General features: G+C 42.4%; 1 protein-coding gene across 3 annotated transcripts in view; it reads left to right on the forward strand.

The window, feature by feature from the left end:
* The window catches only part of med27 (mediator complex subunit 27), a 113,865-nt gene that overhangs the window by 65,202 nt on the left and 26,014 nt on the right, over positions 1-22,649 (forward strand). For 2 of the 3 annotated variants that reach the window (XM_084176877.1, XM_084176876.1), the window contains exons 5-7: positions 4,872-4,979; positions 9,749-9,790; positions 10,952-11,029. In XM_084176877.1, coding sequence (XP_084033003.1) covers positions 4,872-4,979; positions 9,749-9,790; positions 10,952-11,029 — 228 coding nt within the window. Of the gene's footprint in view, positions 1-4,871; positions 4,980-9,748; positions 9,791-10,951; positions 11,030-12,358; positions 13,384-22,649 lie in introns of those variants that run through there. The other variant, XM_084176878.1, reaches the window with a different exon arrangement.

A 22,649-nucleotide genomic window follows, 5' to 3' on the forward strand; every position in this document is an offset into this window, starting at 1 on the left:
TGTTGTTGTCAATTACAAACTTTTTGCAGAATAATTGATAAATACTGAAAAGGCTACTAAAACTACTGAAAAGGCTACTAAAATGGAGGATTGATTTGTTGTAGCTAAAGTGAGGTTGGTGACTCTCAGGCATGGGAGATGGTAGCCCATCCAGTGTGCTTTAGTCAGTCAGTACTCAGTCAGTCGGTCAATGTGGACTCGAGCCTCAGGTCCAGGGCCTGGCCAGGGTAGAGCAGAGCAGAGAGCCAGTGCCCTGCCTTTATAAAAGGCATGTCGTCAGTAATGTATTCTCCCTTTGAGCACCTGTCTTGGCGAGGAGCGAGCGGGCCACCGGAGAGGAAGGGGAAATGTGTGTTGCTGAGGCACCCTCATGAAATATGAATGGATGTTCCTGAATTTTCTAGACATGTTTAATCACGTCAGATGATTTTCTAATCCATGCTCCTCTGTTGAACTTAAAGGGGCCGTCAATGTCTGCAATATTCAAGTGTTTCAAAATGTATTTTGGTGTGTCATCTCTCTGAAGGACTTTTTGAGAGACGTGTGTGTGTACTTCTCTCAGTAGTGGTTCTGGGTTGATCCACAGTTTAACCTGACTAGAAGGGATATCCTACTTTGGCTGGCCATGCAGCAAGACTTTCCTCCTTTCATCATACTGCATGAATAAGAGTCGCTTTACCTAGTTATTTTTATTTATTTTTTATTTTTATTTAACCTTTATTTAACCAGGTAAGCCAGTTGAGAACAAGTTCTCATTTACAACTGCGACCTGGCCAAGATAAAGCAAAGCAGTGCGATAAAAACAACAACACATAGTTACATATACAAAAAATACAACAGAAAATATATATACAGTGTGTGCAAATGTAGCAAGTTATGGAGGTAAGGCAATAAATCGTTTGACCGCGGACCCGTTACGGACGCAGGCAATAAGGCAGTGATCGCTGAGATCCTGGTTGAAGACAGCGGAGGTGTATTTAGAGGGTAAGTTAGTCAGGATGATATCTATGAGGGTGCCCATGTTTACGGATTTAGGGTTGTACCTGGTAGGTTCCTTGATGATTTGTGTGAGATTGAGGGCATCTAGTTTGGATTGTAGGATGGCCGGGGTGTTAAGCATATCCCAGTTTAGGTCACCAAGCAGTACAAACTCTGAGGATAGATGGGGCGCAATCAATTCACATGTGGTGTCCAGGGCGCAGCTGGGGGCTGAGGGGGGTCTGTAGCAAGCAGCAACAGTGAGAGACTTATTTCTGGAAAGGTGGATTTTTAGAAGTAGGAGCTCAAACTGTTTGGGCACAGACCTGGATAGTATGATAGAGCTCTGCAGGCTCTCTACAGTAGATTGCAACTCCACCACCTTTGGCAGTTCTATCTAGATGGAAAATGTTGTAGTTGGGGATGGAAACATTTCTGAATTTTTGGTGGCCTTCCTAAGCCATGATTCAGACACTGCTAGAACATCAGGGTTGGCGGAATGTGCTAACGCAGTGAATAACTCAAACTTAGGGAGGAGGCTTCTGATGTTAACATGCAAAAAACCAAGGCTTTTACGGTTACAGAAGTCAACAAATGATAGCGCCTGGGGAGTAGGAGTGATACTGGGGGCTGCACGGCCTGGGTTAACCTCTACATCACCAGAGGAACAGAGGAGGACTAGAATAAGGATACGGCTAAAGGCTTTAAGAACTGGTCTTCTAGTGCGTTGGGTACAGAGAATAAAAGGGGCAGATTTCCGGGCGTTGTAGAATAGATTCAGGGCATTATGTACAGACAAGGATATGAGTACAGTGGAGGTAAACCTAAGCGTTGGGTAACAATGAAAGAGATAGCATCACTGGAGGCACCAATTGCAGCAACAGGCAAGGCATATTGACATGGGAGAGAGGCATAAAGCAATCACAGGTGTTATTCGAGAGAGCTAAGACAACAACTGGTAATGGCGATGAAAGTTTGGGCTGAGGCTAAACAGATAAACAGGACAGGGTACCATGTAAAGGAACAGTCCAGCAGGCATCAGCTGTGCAGCTGAGTGATCATAAGGTCCAGTGAACATCAATATGTGAGTCCGAGAGCAGTTGAATTGGTGCTACACCACAGGCGAGAAGGAAGCATGGCTGATTGATTGCGTGTGCTAGCGGGCCTGGGCTAGCAGATGGATCTTCGTGGTCGTCGCAACGGGAAGCCTGTTGAAACCACAGACGATTACGTCGGCAGACCAGTCGTGATGGATCGGCAGGCTCTGTGTCGACACTAGGAGGTCCCGTCCGGTTGACAGAGAGGTAGATAGCCGGGAGATGGGCCTGACTCGAGGCTAGCTCAAGGCTAACTGGTGCTTGCTTCGGGGGCAGTGGTGATTAGCCAACAACAACATCCATTCGGTTGCAACTAGCTAGTTGCGATGATCCGGTGTTAAATGTCCAGTGATTCAGTTATTCCGGCAGAAAATCCGATGTTCTGGGTGAAAACTGCTAACGATGGCTAATAGCAAGTAGCTAGTTAGCTGGCTAGCTAGTTTCAACTGGTGATTCTAGATAAAAGGTAAGTAAATAATAGAATCCGTTCCACATTGAGTGAGGCGGGTTGCAGGAAAGTATATTTAGTAGAAGGATGAAAAGTGTGATAGTGAAAATATATACGAAAAAGACAACAACAAAAAAAAAAAGGCTATTTACACGGACACACTAGAGTACACGACCGCACTGCTACGCCATCTTGGATTATTTAGTTAGCCTTGTACTGTTTTGTAACCATCACTATCTTTTACTAGTCTGTGCTAACACACTTAACAGGAGTACGTTTCTCTCCTTTCTACACTGTAAGTGCACTCGATGGGTTCAGGCGCTCCTTGAAATGTGTTTGCCTATCACCTCTCCAATTAGCAGGCTTACAAGAGCTGTGGAAGTGACAAGCCTTTTACAGGATCCTCTTAGGCCATCTAACAGGCTGTCTTCTGTGGGGAAACGAATCATTTTCAATGGTGATATTTTCTTATAAGGGATTTATTCATTTATGCATGGAGGGTCGTTAGATTCTCTGTCACCGGACTTAAAAAGTGTCCTTTTGTTTCTTGTTTTGGTGTGCAGAACAATCCATCAAGTCAAATGCTTTTGAAGTGTTCGACAATGCTGGGGGATTTTCCTCACTGCACAAATTCAGGGACCAACCACTTAGTAAGATGACCATTTTCTCCCATAGCTTAGAGCTTACTAATCCTCTATGAACTGAAACTCTGATCAGTTTCCATTGGACTTAGTGCTAGAAAAACATCTAACTGGTCAGCTATTTAATAAGAAATGATTTAATGAGCCATCTGAAATGGCCATTGCCGATGTCTTGGGAGCACTACTGTTTCCACAATGTTTGTACGATATTAACAGGAAATGATGTGGCAACAAATGGATAGGTTAGAATTCAACACAATTGGTAACTACTATAACTGGTACTAAATTGTACCAAAGAAACTGTAAGTAATTCATTGGTTAGCCTATTACTGTGTAATTAACATGTTACCATTTAGGCCTAGCCACCATACAAGCTTTCAACAGACTCCAAGCCTGATGAAGATCATTTAGAGTTGTGAACACTATAGTATATTTATGAAAATAGGTTATTTGTAGATATAGCCTAATATCGAGGCAAATAGCTAGTAACATACGTTAAAAAAAGCCTGCCACCGATTATTTAGGTCTTTATTTTATTGAAAAATGAATTTCAAAATGTGTAGGCCTATTTAGTGTATTTTGTAACCTGCGACCTATTTTGCCACTTCTTTCTTGTCTCTCTAAGTTGTTGTTGCTCAGTTCATGCAAAGTCATTCTGCTAAGTCTGCCATTGAATCCACCTGTGTTGTTTAAAACGAAGGGGTTTCTCAGTCACCCCCTCTTTCTCATGTTTGAGTGGAGTCATGAAAAGCCCTCCCAAATACTGTGCTTTCCTTGTCAGTCTGGGACGGTCTTCCCTCCCATTTGCCAACTGAGCCGGAGCGCTGCCTTGGATGAATAATTCCGATTGGGTAGAGCAGGCGATAAGCACCGCTGTTTTGTTCTGGGTACGCTGCTGTTGTTGGAACAGGTTTAACAAATAAAGCACGTTTTTTTTATCTTATCATGCTCCCCCTCTTCCCCTTTCTCTCTCTCGCTCTCTCTCCATCGCTCGCTCGCTCTCTCTCTGTCTCTCTCTCTCGCTCTCTCTATCTGTCTCTCTCTCTCGCTCGCTCTCTCTCGCTCGCTCTCTCTCTCTCTCTCTCTCTCTCGCTCGCTCGCTCTCTCTCTCTCTCGCTCTCTCTCTCTCGCTCTCTCTCTCGCTCTCTCTCGCTCTCTCCATCGCTCTCTCCCTCTCTCTCTTTCCATCGCTCGCTCTCTCCATCGCTCTCTCCCTCTCTCTCTTTCCATCTCTCTCTCTCCCTCTCTCTCCCTCCCTCTCTCTCTATCTCCCTCTCTCTCTCTCCCTCTCTCTCTCTCTGGTACCTAAAGAGGTCAATTTCTGCTGTCTTTTTCTTATCTCCCCGCTCTTACACAGAGATAGCCTAAGACCTCAAGTCAAAGCCCTTTGTAAGCTTTGCTCAGCCTTGAAAGATCAAGGTCAATATCTAACAGGGCAGACTTTGCAACTCAGTAATTCTGTTTGTCAAGCATGTGTCGGATGAAAAGAGGTATCTGCTCTTTTCCAAGGTTAATTCACTGGAAAGGTTGAGTACAACAAGCCTATTGGGCCATCCAGTGGAGAGCACTGTAGGTTGTAGGTTAACCTTCGACTCAAGGGGGGAGAGAAGGCTAAGCACATTTCTTTGGCATGGCGGTTGGTTAGAAGAGGACTGAACAGGGCTTCATTTGTCATTGTCTTTTCATCTCTGCTGTCTCTTCCTTTAGGTGACGTTGGGGAAGGTGTTGAAAGCCATCGTGGTGATGAGAAGCCTGTTCATAGACCGGACCATCGTGAGAGGATTCAACGAAAATGTGTATTCCGAGGATGGCAAGGTATTGTGTTCAGGGTTAAAAGGGAGGTTTGTGCCCAAACAGCTGGATTAAGAAGTACTGCATGAGATGGTGAGGTGCGACCCTCTCTCCATTGCAAAAATACACATAAGGTATTACTTTACGTAAGGTATTACTTTACATAAGGTATTCGTTTACATTACGTATTACTTTACATAAGGTATTACTTTACATAATGTATTAGTTTACATTACGTATTACTTTACATAAGGTATTACTTTACATAAGGTATTAGTTTACATTACGTATTACTTTACATAAGGTATTACTTTTACACTCAGGTCAAGAGATGTCATACTAGGCATATTATCTGTACACTTCCACGAGGACTTCAGTCTAGAGGTCTTCACGGGTCCCAAAAATGTTGATCCATTCCGAAATGGATCCGTGGCTTTCCCACCCGACCCAATATGCATCCCGGAGCCGACTGGGTGAAAAATCTGTCGATGTGCCCTTGAGCAAGGGCACTTAACGCTAATTGCCGCTTTAAGTTGCTCTGAATAAGAGCGTCTGCTTAATTACTAAAATGTAAAAAAATTAAAATGCAGAAATTCATTTTCTTTTTAAAACAGAGACCCTTTCCGAATAGACCCGAGGACAGTCAGACCCGTTCCAAAAAAGGCCTGTGGAAAAACAGACCCGTGCCGGTTCGGATCAGAGAGACCTGTTTAGTTCCGAGAGTAGAAAAAGAGAAAAACATGCTAGTGTCATCAATAAACAAGCGATATTGGCCAAATGATCCACAGTTACGTGTCCTTAAAAACGGCCTATAACAAATTATACAAAAAATATTTGTTGTGTTTAGATGTGTAGCATATTCAAAACTTTATAGCCTATTGTTTTATGTTTTTTTCTTTCTTAAAACAATAATTGTCCACCTCATGGTTCAGCTGTCGGAGATTTTAGCGCTAAATGCATCAGGACATTGCATGCATATAGGCCTAGGCGTCCACTGTATGATATACACTTTACATTTTTTTTTATATATATATAAAGGAAGAGAAGCTTGGGCCTAGCCCTAGAGAGACCGAGAGAAAGAAAGAGATATGCCGGCGCCATGTTCCCGACATTCTTTATCCTTGTCTGATAGGCTACCACTGCTATACAGATAGGCCTATAGAAAGCTAATTTATACTTTTTATATTTTTCGATCAGAATATTTTTTTGAAAGATAAACATTATATTGTTAGATTAAAGGAGTAACTCTGGTAGGCCTAAAACATCCTTCCTCACCTCAAGTTCAACTGTCGGAGTCAGCTAGGCCTAATAATAGCCATACCACACCAAACCTTTACAAAAGGTTCTTCATTTTATTAGGGTAATATCAAAAGTAAGTCGTCATTGTTTATAGGGAAAATACGAACAGGTTATTATATTGCGGCATTAAATAAAGTTTTGCATTTCGCCCTCCTTTTCATGGTTTGAGTGCGAGTAGCCCTATAGTAGGCCTACCGGCAAACACAACATTACAGTTGGAACTCAATTTGGCCAAAAAAAATGCCTCAACAGAATGAAACATTTTTTTTTTGCATATTTAAAGAACTGGTTTAAACCTTCACAAAAGTTAACAGGCTTATATTGCAGCAATTACCAACTAAGGTGAGTTCTTACCGCAGGCCTACCCAACAAATGACTGCAATAGGCTAAATATATTTATTTTACAACAGGCTTACTTTTAATCTTAAACTCAATTTTTTTAAAAACTGTTCAAACTTAATTTAGCCAACAAAAATGTCTCAACAAAATGACAAATGAAAACACTTTTTGCATATTTAAATAACTGGCTTAGATTCTTAAATAGGCCTACAATAATAATAATAATAATAATAATAATAATAATGAGAAAACAAATGATAATAAATATAAGTTAGAAAATTGCATCAAACCTGAATAGCGAGTTGCATACAGTCCATTTGGCCGCGCCAACGTTCTTCTCATCTTTGTCCACTGACGGGAGAGATTCCCCTTGTTGGCTTCTTTTCACTATACTCTTCCTCCTCTAACTTTTGTTTTACTTCAATAAAAATGTCCTCCATCTTCGCAATCAACAGTAGCCTAGGCCAAAGCTCCTTTCACTCTCTCTCTCCACCCTCAGCAGCAGACGCGCGTGAGGTGAGTGGCCGGAACCAGTTTCAGCTGGACATAAGCTATACGTTTTATTGAGTTGCTATTGGCTGAAACAGATAACAAGCTCACACAGTTCTCATCACCTCACATTAAATTAACAGAGGGCGGGTCCAGTCAGTAAATCAATTTTAATTGCACATACCCGAGACCTGTGGCCTGACACTATATATACAAAAGTATGTGGACATCCCTTCAAATTAGTGGATTTGGCTATTTCAGCCACACCCGTTGCTGACAGGTGTATAAAATCGAGCACACATCCATGCAATCTCTATAGACAAACATTGGCAGTAGAATGGCCTTACTGAAGAGCTCAGTGACTTTCAACGTGGCACCGTCATAAGATGCCACCTTTCCAAGAAGCCAATTCGTCAAATTTCTGCCCTGCTAGAGCTGCCCCGGTCAACTGTAAGTGCTGTTATTGTGAAGTGGAAACATCTAGGGGCAACAACGGCTCAGCTGCGAATTGGTAGGCTACACAAGCTCACAGAACGGGACCGCCGAATGCTGAAGCGCGTAGCGCGTAAAAACCGTCTGTCCTCGGTTGCAACACTCACTACCGAGTTCCAAATTGCCTCTGGAAGCAACGTCAGCACAAGAACTGTTCGTGGGGAGCTTCATGAAATGAGCTTCCATGGCCGAGCAGCTGCACACAAGCCTAAGATCACCACGCGCACTTTGGAGCAGTGGAAACGCGTTCTCTGGCGTGATGAATCATGCTTCACCATCTGGCAGTCTGACTAGGCCCCTTAGTCCCAGTGAAGGGAAATCTTAACGCTACAGCATACAATGACATTCTAGACGATTCTGTGCTTCCAACTTTGTGGCAACAGTTTGGGGAAGGCCCTTTCCTGTTTCAGCATAACAATTGCCCCTGTGCACAAAGTGAGGTCTATACAGAAATAGTTTGTCGAGATCCACATACTTTTGGTCATGTAGTGTGTCAGACTCGACCCAGATCCGAGACTAAAGTCTGGATTTAGGAACTGCTTGGACCTGTGAAGACCTCTACTTCAGTCTTCTTGAGACTGTCCTGGCTACCATGAAGGGTCCCTCTGGGCTATGTATTCAAAATGACCTCATATAGCCTTCTATACAACAATGTTGTTAGAGGGCTGATGGTCTCCAGCTGCTAACGTAAGACCATGCAATCCAGGGTCTGGACCTCCATTCCTCATTGTCAGTTTTCTGTTGGACCGCTGAATAATTTACGTGACCGCTTCCTCTCTCGCACTCTCACATGAAAAGCTTGTAAAGGATGGGTGACATTGGCTTTCCTCTACAATTTCCACTCAGTCAGATTCAACATTAATCCCTAATTAATTTGGAACATGGCTCTGTGTTGGTGTTTCGCCCTCACTCAGCCAGAGTGTGGGGACTCTTTGAACTGACATCAATATTAGGAGGCCATCAAAGCCACAGAGAACCTTGATCACCATTAATTATGCCAATGAATGGTAGACCTCCTGCCAGAACAATGCTGTCTGATGTACTCAACTGTGTGTGTGCGCGCGCGCGTGTGCATGCACACATTTAGTGTTTCAAATCGAGCTCTCACATATATGTAACTGCCACAACTACTCAGGGTACTTTATAGAGATAATGTGCTCCATGGAAAATGTTTTGAAGTCCAGACATTCCCAAAGCTCCACCTAGGATGAGTTAGACAGACACAACAGCAGCAGCCAGGGTTTTGTTTAGGATGTCTCCCATCCCCACCCCTCAGGCTCCAACAGCCCCATTTCTGCCATTTTCTCCACTAATTATCATACGGTAAGAAGCGGCAGGAGCAGCAAGCTGAGCCTTCTAGCATACAGAGAGAGAGAGAGAGAGAGAGAGAGTGGGGAAAAGAAAAGGAACACTGCACTATCAAAGGAGGGCTTCAAAGACTATCGAAGGCATCTCTTGGGTAATTTGCGATCCTGTATTAGTTTCCCTTCAAAGGGTCTCTGTGTGTCGGTAGTGGGTAAAGGGACAGAGGGGGATTGAATCCGATTTCTCTAATAAATGCTGACACCGGGCCTGTTTGATATTAGATTCAGGGTAGTGTTTTGATTTGTTATTGTCTTTGAAACTGTTCAGACGACCTTCGCACAATCTCCTGCCCTTCTCTCCCGGTTTACTGAAGGACGATGCAAGCCACAGGACAACAGGGGAGCAAGAAGAGAGGAGTCATTTGAACTTAAAATATAGACCTGATCAAATTATCAATACAATGCTAGTGAGTGGTATTACAAAGATAATAGACTTAAATGAAAGTTGATGGTGTAGTCCAGGGGTATTCAACTTTTACACTATGAGGTCCAGAGTGTGCTAGTTTTCTTTTCTACCTGATAATTAATTGCACACACCTGGTGTCCCAGGTCTAAATCAGTCCCTGATTAGAGGGGAACATTGAAAAAATGCAGTGGAAATGGCTTCGAAGTCCAGAGTTGAGTTTGAGGGGTGTAGTCAGTCTTGATGACGACTACACGTGTACTCCAATCCCATTGTTCTAAATGCTCCAAATGAACACTTTTGCTGTGATTTGTATCGCATACAACTGAAGAAAATAATGTGTGTGGGTTTGAAAATGTACGATTAATTACATAGATATGATAATAATTATCATTTTCTCTCCTCAGCTGGATATCTGGTCGAAGTCAAACTATCAGGTATTTCAAAAGGTGAGACCCTATCTCCATGTTTACCCCAGACGTGGATGCAATGCCCAACCTGAGGAACTCATGAGTAGTCATATAGGTCTCCGTATTGTGGAACCCTCTGTGTGTCTCCCGTTTGGCCACCTGTTGCTGTGTGTTCTTCTCTCCCACTAATCAAGCCCTGTCATAGCAAAATGTACTCTGTTTCCGGTCGGATTTCATTTAAAACTAAAACCACTTTGCAACAGTCCTTTCTGGCGAACATATGGGGGTTATGAGTCGTCCTCACTTCCCTCTCATCCTCCCTCACCAAATCAGGCGGCGTCATCGCCATGGCAGCATATGGGCAGCCAGAAAGCCACACACACACACACACCAGTGACTGGGATGGAGCCAGCATTAATAGAAAGAGAGCACCCAATTTTCTTTTCATAGTGAATTCTCACTTGTGCCCCCTGGCTGATCAAAGCACAGTATGTTTATTTCTTGATCTCATCCTAATGCTAAGTCAAACAGACCCTGAGTGAGAGTGAGAGTGAGTGAGAGTGAGAGTGAGAGAGAGGGAGAGAGAGAGAGAATGGCAGCACACCTCAGCTTCCCCTCCCATCTGTCACTGCACTGCCAAGGTCTGACTTGTCACCAAAGCCTATCTTTGTTAACCACCCAGTCATATCCTTACATCATCTTTGAGGAGAATACTTTTTCGCCCACCTGTTTTGATATGTTTTCCCTGTGCATGTAGTGTACTGTATGCCTGCCAGGTGCTGGTAATAGCCGTATCCCTCATGCTTCGCCAGATGGTAAAAATGTAATAGCAATGCACATATTGACTGGACACAGAATAAAACTATACTAGCTACATCGACAGAATAACTTACTTTATCAAAGTTACGTAATAATTGCATGTGGGATGAATATTTGATGGAGAGATTGATACAGTATACGCTATGATTAGTATTGCTCCAATGACAACCCTGCACCAGTCTAGCAGACCTATTTTACTTATGTTAAAAGTTGAGTAATAAGTACTCTGTCTTTGAAAACATGTTGTTTTACTTGATCGCTTGTATTGATTATGTTATGTAATACTTACTTGCTCGTGAAACCATCTTGAATTAAAAGCAGAGACAATTGGAATGTTCTCAAATGTTCATGTGTTTTTACAAGCCCTGTTTTCTCTCTAAGGTTACGGATCACGCCACCACTGCTCTGCTGCACTACCAACTCCCCCAGATGCCTGACGTGGTGGTACGATCCTTCATGGTGAGCACATTCACACAGCAAAACCTCTACATAACCCTCTCCCACCCTGTGTCTGAGCGCCTCTACTTGATAATCCACTCTGTCTTTTGTCCTATATCTTCACCATGTACACATAGCCGATGGATTGCGCTGGCATTGCTAATCAGTCCAGGCATCTTATCACACAGTACTGTAACAGTGCCTCATTTGATTTAAAGCTCTGAGACTAATTTTTGATAAGGGGAGGAGGGGGTTGAAAATTGTCCGCCTATTACTGGATTACTGGTTGAGAGTCGGACAAAGCTTCCCTCTCCCACTGAAGCTTGTAGCCAGTCCCCACATAAAGAGTCCTATAGAGGAGGTACCTCAGGAAGCATACAAAAGACTTGTCAATGTTACTGCGTGATGTATCAGCTACCATCGGATGTTCTTACTCCTGGCTTCCCGGAGTGCGGGGCAGGGTTATGTATTAGTATCTTGATGTTTTAGTCTTTAAATAGCCTGACTGTCCACTCTGCAGACCCATGCTCTTAGTGCTGAAGTGAGGGAGATTGATTAGCTGCTCCTCTCCGGTGCTGGAAATCAATGGGAGACTATTCTGATCTGGCCCGGCCGGGGTGTGGGGGCTGGGTGGCACCGCTGTCCTTTAGGGAGGGGTTTCAATCAGACAGATCAACGGCTCGGCTTCAGGGCCAACAACGGGGCGCCTCCGTTACTGACCTGTCCTCATTTACAGCTTGACTCTGTCCAGAAAGAGATTATCACTACATACCCAGCCATCACCATGTCCTGAGACGTCTTAAGACATGTCTTAAAAAGTCAAGACATGTTTAAGGTGCGTCTATAGACGGTCTCAAGACGTCTTAAGACAATCTTAGAATGAATGAGATGTTTCAAGGCACTATAAATAGTATTTATATGGTTTAGGTGTTTACTTATTGATTCCATGTTTGTCTTGTAGTGATTTGGCAATCACTTACTCATTCCTAGCACAAACTTGACAAAAAAACTGTTTAAAACTGTTAAATATATTTATTTACAGAACTTCAACACTTGCAGCATACCTCTGATGTGCTAGAGTAAGGACTTAAGAACAGTGAAATACAATAGTACATTTAAGTATGGGATTATTTCTCATTATGTAAATGTGCAGATAGAATAGATGGGCAATCGCAAAATGTACAGATTCATAGAAATAGATGGTCATGATAGGAAGCAAAATGTACAGATTGATACTACAGTGATACTACTCTTCATGAGAATGTAAGTTCCTGAGGAACACCATGTTTGCATGCTGGTGGGCAGTCTTGTTGTCACAAAGTTCACAGAAGTGCCAATGTGTACCTGTAGATCTAGTTCCAATTCCCAAAAGGTCTTTGTTTCCATGATGCCAGTGGGGGACAACACAAGGACCTGGTCTTCTTGGATGAGCTCTTCACACCCTGACAGAGGACCCCATCTGTTAAGGAGTCTGAGGTTTCCCCTCCAAGTAAACCTGGGGTTCTCTGTAGGAAAAATAAACACCATCGAGTTTGCTGTATATACACTAATGTATAACATTGCAGTAAAACATGGAGAACAGTTCCACCACAGTTCACCAGCACCACTGTATCACAGAGTATAAAATAGCTCACCTTCAGGCTTGCTGTGGGGTACGGCTCAATATTGGTGGCGAGGTAGGACCCCATCTTTATTGTTTTGATGTCAAATCTGCAGACAAACTACAAAAGTAAATCACTGTCTATTCATCATGATGCTAAAGAACAAACATACAAAGCTTCATTATGAAATGATAACAGGAAATAAAAAATGCATTAGCTATCATGTAATAAATACAGTAACATCAATAACAAAATCACATCTATCCTGCTATTTTCTTGTACTTCAATTATAAATAGCTCACCTTAAGCAGAAAGCCCTACCGTCCATGAGGGCTTAATGTTTGACACCAGATAGGACTTTATCCAGTGTGAAAATAGAATGAATCAGTTAAGCACTATGTCTGTTCTCATGGGAAGAAATGTGTATGTTCTTTTTTGCAATGCAGTGTTCTGACTTTGCTATTTGCTGACATGCTGTCTCGAATCCTCGTATCCTGACAAAAGAAAAATGGGCTGCGTTCATTACACAATAACTATCAAACCTCATGTTTAATTTGTTTTAGATACATACATAGTCATAAATTACCTCATCAAATCGAAATAAATCCAATCTACTCTGCAGCATGTGTAGTTGACATCCCTGATCAATAAGACAACACAAAAAAATCTATAAATGCTCCAGACATTTCTCTATAATTTATGTTGGGGATATATTTTACATAACATGTACTGTCTATATTTAATAACACTGCATAATAAAGATGAGACCTCTTAAGATAAAGGTGTTGATGGGGCTGAGATATCATTGAAGTTGAAACATTTGACATGATCCCTTCCCCTCTCTCTGATCGCCATGGACTATATAGTCAACTGAAACAACCTGCATTTTGAGTTATTTTTAAACTGGAGGCCTACTTGCTAGCTAATTTAGCTAAGATAGTTAATGGCAGTTGTTAGCTAGCTAAGCAGAGTCTTCAATATAAAATGTTGGTAGTGCTAAAACAAGATGTCAATAACATATTTCTTCATATTGACAAAATATTATTCTGGACTAACATACATTCAAATGCTTTGCTTGCTTACCTCAAGTTGAAAAACAGTTTGTAAATCCTCCAGGTTTGACAGACTGTTGCTTTGAGTCTTGCGCAGTGTTGCCAACTCCTCAATAAGGAAAGTAGCTATTGGCTGTCCGAAAAGTCGCTAGAAGTCGCTAAATGACGTCATTGCCTAATTTGCATTATGTGCCATGTGCATGTAATTGTGATGGATGCTGTAGGAGAGAGGAATAATGTCGTGGGAGAGACAAAGTGAGTAAAAAACACCCTAAATATGTTTAGAACTACAAATGAACTTTCTTCTGTCGATTCTTGGTTTTTTTTTATGTCACAATTCCAACCCTCCTCCTTTATCCGGGCTTGGGACCTGCAAAAGTGACCCAAGAGAGACACTGGCGGAGTTACTTATTTTTTATTTTATTTTAATTTAAAAAACATTTTTAGTTTAGTTTTCTTAAGTTTGGTTTGGTTTTTAATCTTATGGTCCATTTAGGAGCCTACAACAAGTCACAGTAAAACATGAACATTTTTAACCATAACATAAAAAATAAAAAAAGTGTAAACAATCTGCATTAACAATCTAAATGGACCAAAAAGAGACAATAGAAAAAACTGTCAATGGCAATGTGAGAAAATGATGGTAACTAGTCTGGCCCTAATTCAGGTTCGTTGTTGTTTTTTCAGACACCCCTCCACACACACACAGGCTGTGCTGGTTCACAGAAAGAGTGGGTCATCATCATTTTGGTCAAGGCTCTCTATGGCAGGTTCAGCAACTGAGGGAGTTGACTTAAATGAGTAAGCAGCTGATGTGGCAAAAAGCTGCAAAACATTATCAGGCAGCTGGTGCTCATAGCAAGCCTCACAAGACAGCTTGAGTCCATATAGAATGTACAGGATGGAGTTAAGGGTCTGCAAGGACATCCGATTTCTAAGTTTGCTTTTTACCACACTCATCTGGCTGAATACTCTCTCGACTTCAGCATTCGAGTGTGGCAAGGACAACACAGACACAGCAGCCATGGCAAGTTCTTGAAACGGGTTGATATCAGCTGCATCCCTGAACTTCCAAATCTCACTCCAGAAGCCCAGTGTGTGTTTTGTCTCATTCCATTTACTAAGATGGATGGCACGCCATTGCTGGACAATCTTGTCTATCTCTGCAGGGGAGTAGCCAAGGAGCTTGGCTATTTTTTCTATTTCTCCAGGGCTCTTATTGTGCTTTAGAGTTTCCTCAACATTGAAAACTGACACGTACTGCAATGCTTCAATGTTGTCCGGCAGTCTCACCCTCAACTCATTAGTGAGGGAGATGGTGAAGTCTACACACCGCTTTCGGACATTGTTTTCATCCTCAGGCGCAAGGTGGCGCTCAGCTTCCTTTGACTCAAAAAGGTAACCAAGGTACGGTTTGGGACTGATGTATCCATCTATTGACCCTTTGAGTACATCAACATTTGCCAGTGGATTCATCACCCTCTGCTCACAGTCTTGATCAGGCTAACCAAGCTGTCAAGTAGCTTAAGAGGATCTACTTGCTCTCCCTCAAAAGCCTTGATGGTTACAGGTCTGTGAGAGCCAGAAATCTTGCTTGTTTGAAGGTGACCAAATACTTATTTTCCACCATAATTTGCAAATAAATTCATTAAAAATCCTACAATGTGATTTTCTGGATTTTTTTTTCTCATTTTGTCTGTCATAGTTGATGTGTACCTATGATGAAAATTACAGGCCTCTCTCATCTTTTTAAGTGGGAGAACTTGCACAATTGGTGGCTGACTAAATACTTTTTTCCCCCACTGTATGTTTTGAGGATCACTGTACATGGAGTATAAAACCTCAGCCATGTAGCAGTGTTCACTGGACTTGGTGACTGCGAAATGCAGCCTAAGCTCCTCCCACTGGTCCAAAATGCGTGAAACCGCGGGTTCAATGGAGAGCCAATGTGTGGCACACACCTTGGTTATCAGTAAAGGTTACTCCCCACAGTTGATGGTCTCATATATGGCCTTATAGGCCTCCCTGCGCTTTGGAGACACTGAAAACCAGCTATAAGTCTCTCGTACCAAGTACTCCACACTACGGGGGATGGTGTCATTGGAAGCATGACTTACAGCAAGCTGCAGAGAGTGGCACACACAGCGAATAAGAACCAGATCTTTGAGGCCATATTCCTCCTTCAGCACTTTATGGACCCCATTATTAATCCCCGTCATAAAAGAGGCATTGTCAGTCCATATCCCCAGGAGTTTCTATTTTTTAAGACAACACTTCTCGAGGAAAGCCACAACAGCAAGGCCTCTGTAGCTCAATTGGTAGAGCATGGCGCTTGTAACGCCAGGGTAATGGGTTCGATCCCCGGGACCACCCATACGTAAAATATATATGCACACATTATGGATAAAAGCGTCTGCTAAATGACATATTATTATTATTTATTATAGATTTGGCATCTCTTCCTTCCAACTCAACAAGCCCCAGAAATGTTGATACAATTGTCAGCTTGGTGTCACTAAAGTACCTTATCACAACCCCCAGGTACTTAGAAACACTTACATCCGTGGACTCATTGAGGAGGAGGCTGAAACGCTTGTCACCCACATCTGTGACCAACTTTTTCAGAAAGTATGGTGCTAGAACACCATTAATCATTTCTGTGCACTTTGAAGTGGGTAGCAGCAGTGGCGTCTGAGAAAGCAGGTCTACATGCTTCTCCAATGTGATCACATGCCAGCATGGACCAGTGTTCAGCGATAGCTAATGCCATGGGGGCCTCAGCTTTTTTTGCAGAGTCAATTTTTTTAACCATAAATGGCAGCTTGTTTTGGGTGGAACTGTTATAAGGCTTTGCCTTTTGAGTATGTTTTTGAGTTTTCATGTGTTTTTTACATCACTAAGTTTGGCGTAGAAATCAGCCTTACAATACAGGCAGTATGCCCGTGTATCATTGCCAATAAACGGCTTCAACCAGCCTTTGAATTCAGGGTTTGATTCCCACTCCTTTCTTTATTTTTGAGTGTACAGTTTAGACTGAGACATGATGAGCTAGCCAGCTAGATGTTTAGCTTATGTCACAGAGAGGCACACGCACAGTGGACGAGGTGAGTAAGTGACTGAGGCTGTGTGAGTCAAATGCAGTGATTTATTTTAGACAAAGAACATTTTACATTTACATCCCGCCCTGAATGGTTAAATTCTGTTCTGATACCAGATTCGAATGACGCAATTTAACATAAGCCAAGGCGGGATTAGCCAGCGGCGGCTTCCCGCATACGCGATTCATTTGCAGTCTGGATGCGGAGGGGTGAACATCTGCTCTGACTGCAGCTGGGAGGGACTGCTGCGCGAGGACTGGGCCGCCTGTGAGTGCTTTGGGACGGGGGTGGGGCCCACGGCAGCACCCGCTGCTCGTTGAGAAGAGTAAGAACGATATGTGCTTTCACGTCAGAGTCTCCAATAACACCAGAAAAAGTCGCTAGATTTGTCGCAAGTTGATTTTTTTGAAAATGTGTCGCTAGAGGGGTATGAATACTCGCTAAATATAGCGACAAAGTCGCTAAGTTGGCAACACTGGTCTTCCGTCAACTGTCAGTTGACTGAAGAATGTTCCATGAATTTGTAATGTTGAACATTCCAAAATTCCAACCTCTTATGAACAGGAATAGGAGTGCAGGTCAGAGTGATCCTAACATATATTTTAATTATGTTTTGTTTGCCTTTTGTGCTTTGAATTAAATTGTAAAAGAGTGGCCTGGACACTGAGAAGGCTGTTCATGAGACTGTCCAACCAGAGAGATATCTCTCTAGGCAGTAGGTAGCCTTCTCTTTCTCTCTCTCTCCTCTCACTCTCTCATTCTATTGAATATCAATATACAAATTCTCAGTGGTTTTCATTATAATTATTTTTGATGAAAAATGTATTTTTTTTTAAAAGTATTATTATTATCATCATTATTCAGTAATATATGTACAGTGCATTCGGAAAGTATTCAGACCCCTTCCCTTTTTCCACATTTAGTTACGTTACAGACTTATTCAAAAATTGATACCAAAATATATATATCTCATCAATACCCCATAATGACAAAGCCAAAACAGGTTTTTGGAAATTTAGCAAATGTATTTAAAAAAAGTTAAACTGATTTTATTTATGTAAGTATTCAGACCCTTTGCTATGAGACTCAAAATTGAGCTCAGGTGCATCCTGTTTCCATTGATCATCCTTGAGATGTTTCTACAACTTGATTGGAGACCACCTGTGGTAAAATCAAATGATTGGACATTATTTGGAAAGGCACACACCTGTTTATATAAGGTCTCACAGTTGACAGTGCATGTCAGAGCAAAAACCAAGCCATGAGGTCGAAGGAATTGTCTGTAGAGCTCCGAGACTGGATTGTGTTGAGGCACAGATCTGGGGAAGGGTACGAAAAAAAATGTGTGCACCAAGAACACAGTGGCCTCCATCATTATTAAATGGAAGAAATTTGAAACCACCAAGACTCTTCCTAGAGCTGGCCGCCCGGCCAAACTGAGCAATCGGGGGAGAAGGGCCTTGGTCAGGGTGGTGACCAAGAAGCCCGATGGTCACTGACAGAGCTCCAGAGTTCCTCTGTGGAGATGGGAGAACCATCCAGAAGGACAACCATATCTGCAGAACTCCACCAATCAGGTCTTTATGGTAGAGTGGCCAGGAAAATTCGCATGACAGCCCTCTTGGAGTTTGCCAAAAGGCACCTAAAGGACTCTCAGACCATGAGAAACAAGATTCTTTGGTCTGATGAAACCAAGATTGAACTCTTTGGCCTGAATGCCAAGCATCACGTCTGGAGGAAAACTGGCACCATCCCTACGGTGAAGCATGGTAGTGGCAGCATCATGCTGTGGGGTTGTTTTTCAGCGGCAGGGACTTGGAGACTAGTCAGAGTCGAGGGAAAGATGAACGGCGCAAAGTACATAGAGACCCTTGATGAAAACCTGCTCCAGAGCGCTCAGGACCTCAGACTGGGGCGAAGGTTGGCGTGGAAATGTTAGTACTGAGAGAGACTTAGACAACTATTCAAGCAATCATCTTTATTTAACATCGATTAATTATTGCAATAATTAAGCTGTCGACCCCACACTCTAAAATGTGTTGCAGAGGCTTAACTAATAATGAAAAAACAGGTCTGATATAGGAGACCTCAAAATTCTTATGGCTGGTTCCACCCCTTCCATGCAGATTGGGGGCACCATTATCCACTTTGGGTTCATCTCCTGGTCGTCTGCCTCTGGTGTTATTTTTAACCCCACCTCGTCTTAGTTTCCCAGATGCCAGGATAATTAGGAATACTGAGGCCTTTGTTCTGTTCCTCCAAGCTATCTCTATCTGGTTAAACATACACCACATATTTCTTATGGAATGCAGGCTGTGAATCAATTGTCAGCTCAAGCTCAAGCTATCTCTAGTGACCATACGCCCAGATTAGCTGCAGGGAGTTAGAGTGGAGACCATGAAACACAGCATTAGTAGAACAGAAATGTCTTACTGTTAAGTAAATAATTGTTAAATATCCAACAAATCAGGTAAATACAGCCAAGACAACGCAGGAGTGGCTTTGGGACAAGTCCCTGAATGCCCTTGACTGGCCGAGCCAGAGCCCGGATTTGAACCCAATCAAACATCTCTGTAGAGACCTGAAAATAGCTGTGCAGCGACGCTCCCCATCCAACCTTACAGAGCTTGAGAGGATCTGCAGAGAAGAATGGGAGAAACTCCCCAAATACAGTTATGCCAAGCTTGTAGCGTCATACCCAAGAAGACTCAAGGCTGTAATCGCTGCCAAAGGTGCTTCAACAAATTACTGAGTAAAGGGTCTGAATACTAATGTAAATGTTATTAGATTTTTTATATATATATATATATATATATATATATATATATATATATATATATATATATATATATATACACACACAGTGGGGAGAAAAAGTATTTGATACACTGCCGATTTTGCAGGTTTTCCTACTTACAAAGCATGTAGAGGTCTGTAATTTTTTATCATAGGTACACTTCAACTGTGAGAGACAGAATCTAAAACAAAAATCCAGAAAATCACATTGTATGATTTTTAAGTAATTCATTTGCATTTTATTGCATGACATAAGTATTTGATCACCTACCAACCAGTATGAATTCCGGCTCTCACAGACCTGTTCTTTTTTCTTTAAGAAGCCCTCCTGTTCTCCACTCATTACCTGTATTAACTGCACCTGTTTGAACTCGTTACCTGTATAAAAGACACCTGTCCACACTCTCAATCAAACAGACTCCAACCTCTCCACAATGGCCAAGACCAGAGAGCTGTGTAAGGACATCAGGGATAAAATTGTAGACCTACACAAGGCTGGGATGGGCTACAGGACAGTAGGCAAGCAGCTTGGTGAGAAGGCAACAACTGTTGGCACAATTATTAGAAAATGGAAGAAGTTCAAGATGACGGTCAATCACCCTCGGTCTGGGGCTCCATGCAAGATCTCACCTCGTGGGGCATCAATGATCATGAGGAAGGTAAGGGATCAGCCCAGAACTACACGGCAGGACCTGGTCAATGACCTGAAGAGAGCTGGGACCACAGTCTCAAAGAAAACCATTAGTAACACACCAAGACGTCATGGATTAAAATCCTGCAGCGCACGCAAGGTCCCCCTGCTCAAGCCAGCGCATGTCCAGGCCCGTCTGAAGTTTGCCAATGACCATCTGGATGATCCAGTGGAGGAATGGGAGAAGGTCATGTGGTCTGATGAGACAAAAATAGAGCTTTTTGGTCTAAACTCCACTTGCCGTGTTTGGAGGAAGAAGAAGGATGAGTACAACCCCAAGAACAGCATCCCAACCGTGAAGCATGGAGGTGGAAACATCATTCTTTGGGTATGCTTTTCTGCAAAGGGGACAGGACGACTGCACCGTATTGAGGGGAGGATGGATGGGGCCATGTATCGCGAGATCTTGGCCAACAACCTCCTTCCCTCAGTAAGTGCATTGAAGATGGGTCGTGGCTGGGTCTTCCAGCATGACAACGACCCGAAACACACAGCCAGGGCAACTAAGGAGTGGCTCCGTAAGAAGCATCTCAAGGTCCTGGAGTGGCCTAGCCAGTCTCCAGACCTGAACCCAATAGAAAATCTTTGGAGGGAGCTGAAAGTCCGTATTGCCCAGCGACAGCCCCGAAACCTGAAGGATCTGGAGAAGGTCTGTATGGAGGAGTGGGCCAAAATCCCTGCTGCAGTGTGTGCAAACCTGGTCAAGACCTACAGGAAACGTATGATCTCTGTATTTGCAAACAAAGGTTTCTGTACCAAGTTCTGCTTTTCTGATGTATCAAATACTTATGTCATGCAATAAAATGCAAATTAATTACTTAAAAATCATACAATGTGATTTTCTGGATTTTTGTTTTAGATTCCGTCTCTCACAGTTGAAGTGTACCTATGATAGAAATTACAGACCTCTACGTGCTTTGTAAGTAGGAAAACCTGCAAAATCGACAGTGTATCAAATACTTGTTCTCCCCACTGTATATACACACACACACAGTACCAGTCAAAAGTTTAGACACACCTACTCATTCAAGGTTTTTTCTTTATTTTTACTATTTTTTACATTGTAGAATAATAGTGAAGACATCAAAACTATGAAATAACACATGGAATCATGTAGTAACCAAAAAAGTGTTAAACAAATCAAAATATATTTGAGATTCTTCAAATAGCCACCCTTTGCCTTGATGACAGCTTTGCACACTTGGCATTCTCTCAACCAGCTTCATAAGGTATTCACCTGGAATGCATTTCAATTAACAGGTGTGCCTTCTTAAAAGTTAATTTGTGGAATTTCTTTCCTTCTTAATGCGTTTGAGCCAATCAGTTGTGTTGTGACAAGGTAGGGGGGTATACAGAGGATAGCCCTATTTGGTAAAAGACCAAGTCCATATTATGGCAAGAACAGCTCAAATAAGCAAAGAGAAACGACAGTCCATCATTACTTTAAGACATGAAGGTCAGTCAATACAGAAACTTTCAAGAACTTTGACCGTTTCTTCAAGTGCAGTCGCAAAAACTATCAAGCGCAATGATGAAACTGGCTCTCATGAGGACTGCCACAGGAATGGAAGACCCAGAGTTACCTCTGCTGCAGAGGATAAGTTCATCAGAGTTACCAGCCTCAGAAATTGCAGAGTTCAATTCATAGACACATCTCAACATCAGCTGTTCAGAGGGGACTGTGTGAATCAGGCCTTCATGATCGAATTGCTGCTAAGAAACCACTACTAAAGGACACCAATAAGAAGAAGAGACATGCTTGGGCCAAGAAAAAAGAGCAATGGACATTAGACCGGTGGAAATATGTCCTTTTGTCTAGAGTCCAAATTGGAGATTTTTGGTTTGCTGTCCCATCTGGTTTGGGCTAAGTGGGACTATCATTTGTTTTTCAACAGGACAATGACCCAACACAACTCCAGGCTGTGTAAGGGCTATTTGACCAAGAAGGAGAGTGATGGAGTGCTGCATCAGATGACCTGGCCTCCACAATCCCTTGACCTCAACCCAATTGAGATGGTTTGGGATGAGTCGGACGGCAGAGTGAAGGAAAAGCAGCCATCAAGTGCTCAGCATATGTGGGAACTCCTTCAAGACTGTTGAAAAAGCATTCCAGGTGAAGCTGGTTGAGAGAATGCCAAGAGTGTGCAAAGCTGTCATCAAGGCAAAGGGTGGCTATTTGAAGAATCTCAAATATAAAATGTATTTTGATTTGTTTAACACTTTTTTTGGTTACTACATGATTCCATATGTGTTATTTCATAGTTTTGATGTCTTCTCTATTATTCTACAATGTAAAAAATAGTACAAATAAAGAAAAACCCTTGAATGAGTACGTGTGTCCAAACTTTTGACTGGTACTGTATATATATATATATATTCATTTGCAAAAGTTTCTTAAAACCT

The sequence above is a fragment of the Coregonus lavaretus genome (genome assembly GCF_964263955.1).
Source record: "Coregonus lavaretus genome assembly, chromosome: 14".
Classification (NCBI taxonomy): Eukaryota; Metazoa; Chordata; class Actinopteri; order Salmoniformes; family Salmonidae; genus Coregonus; species Coregonus lavaretus.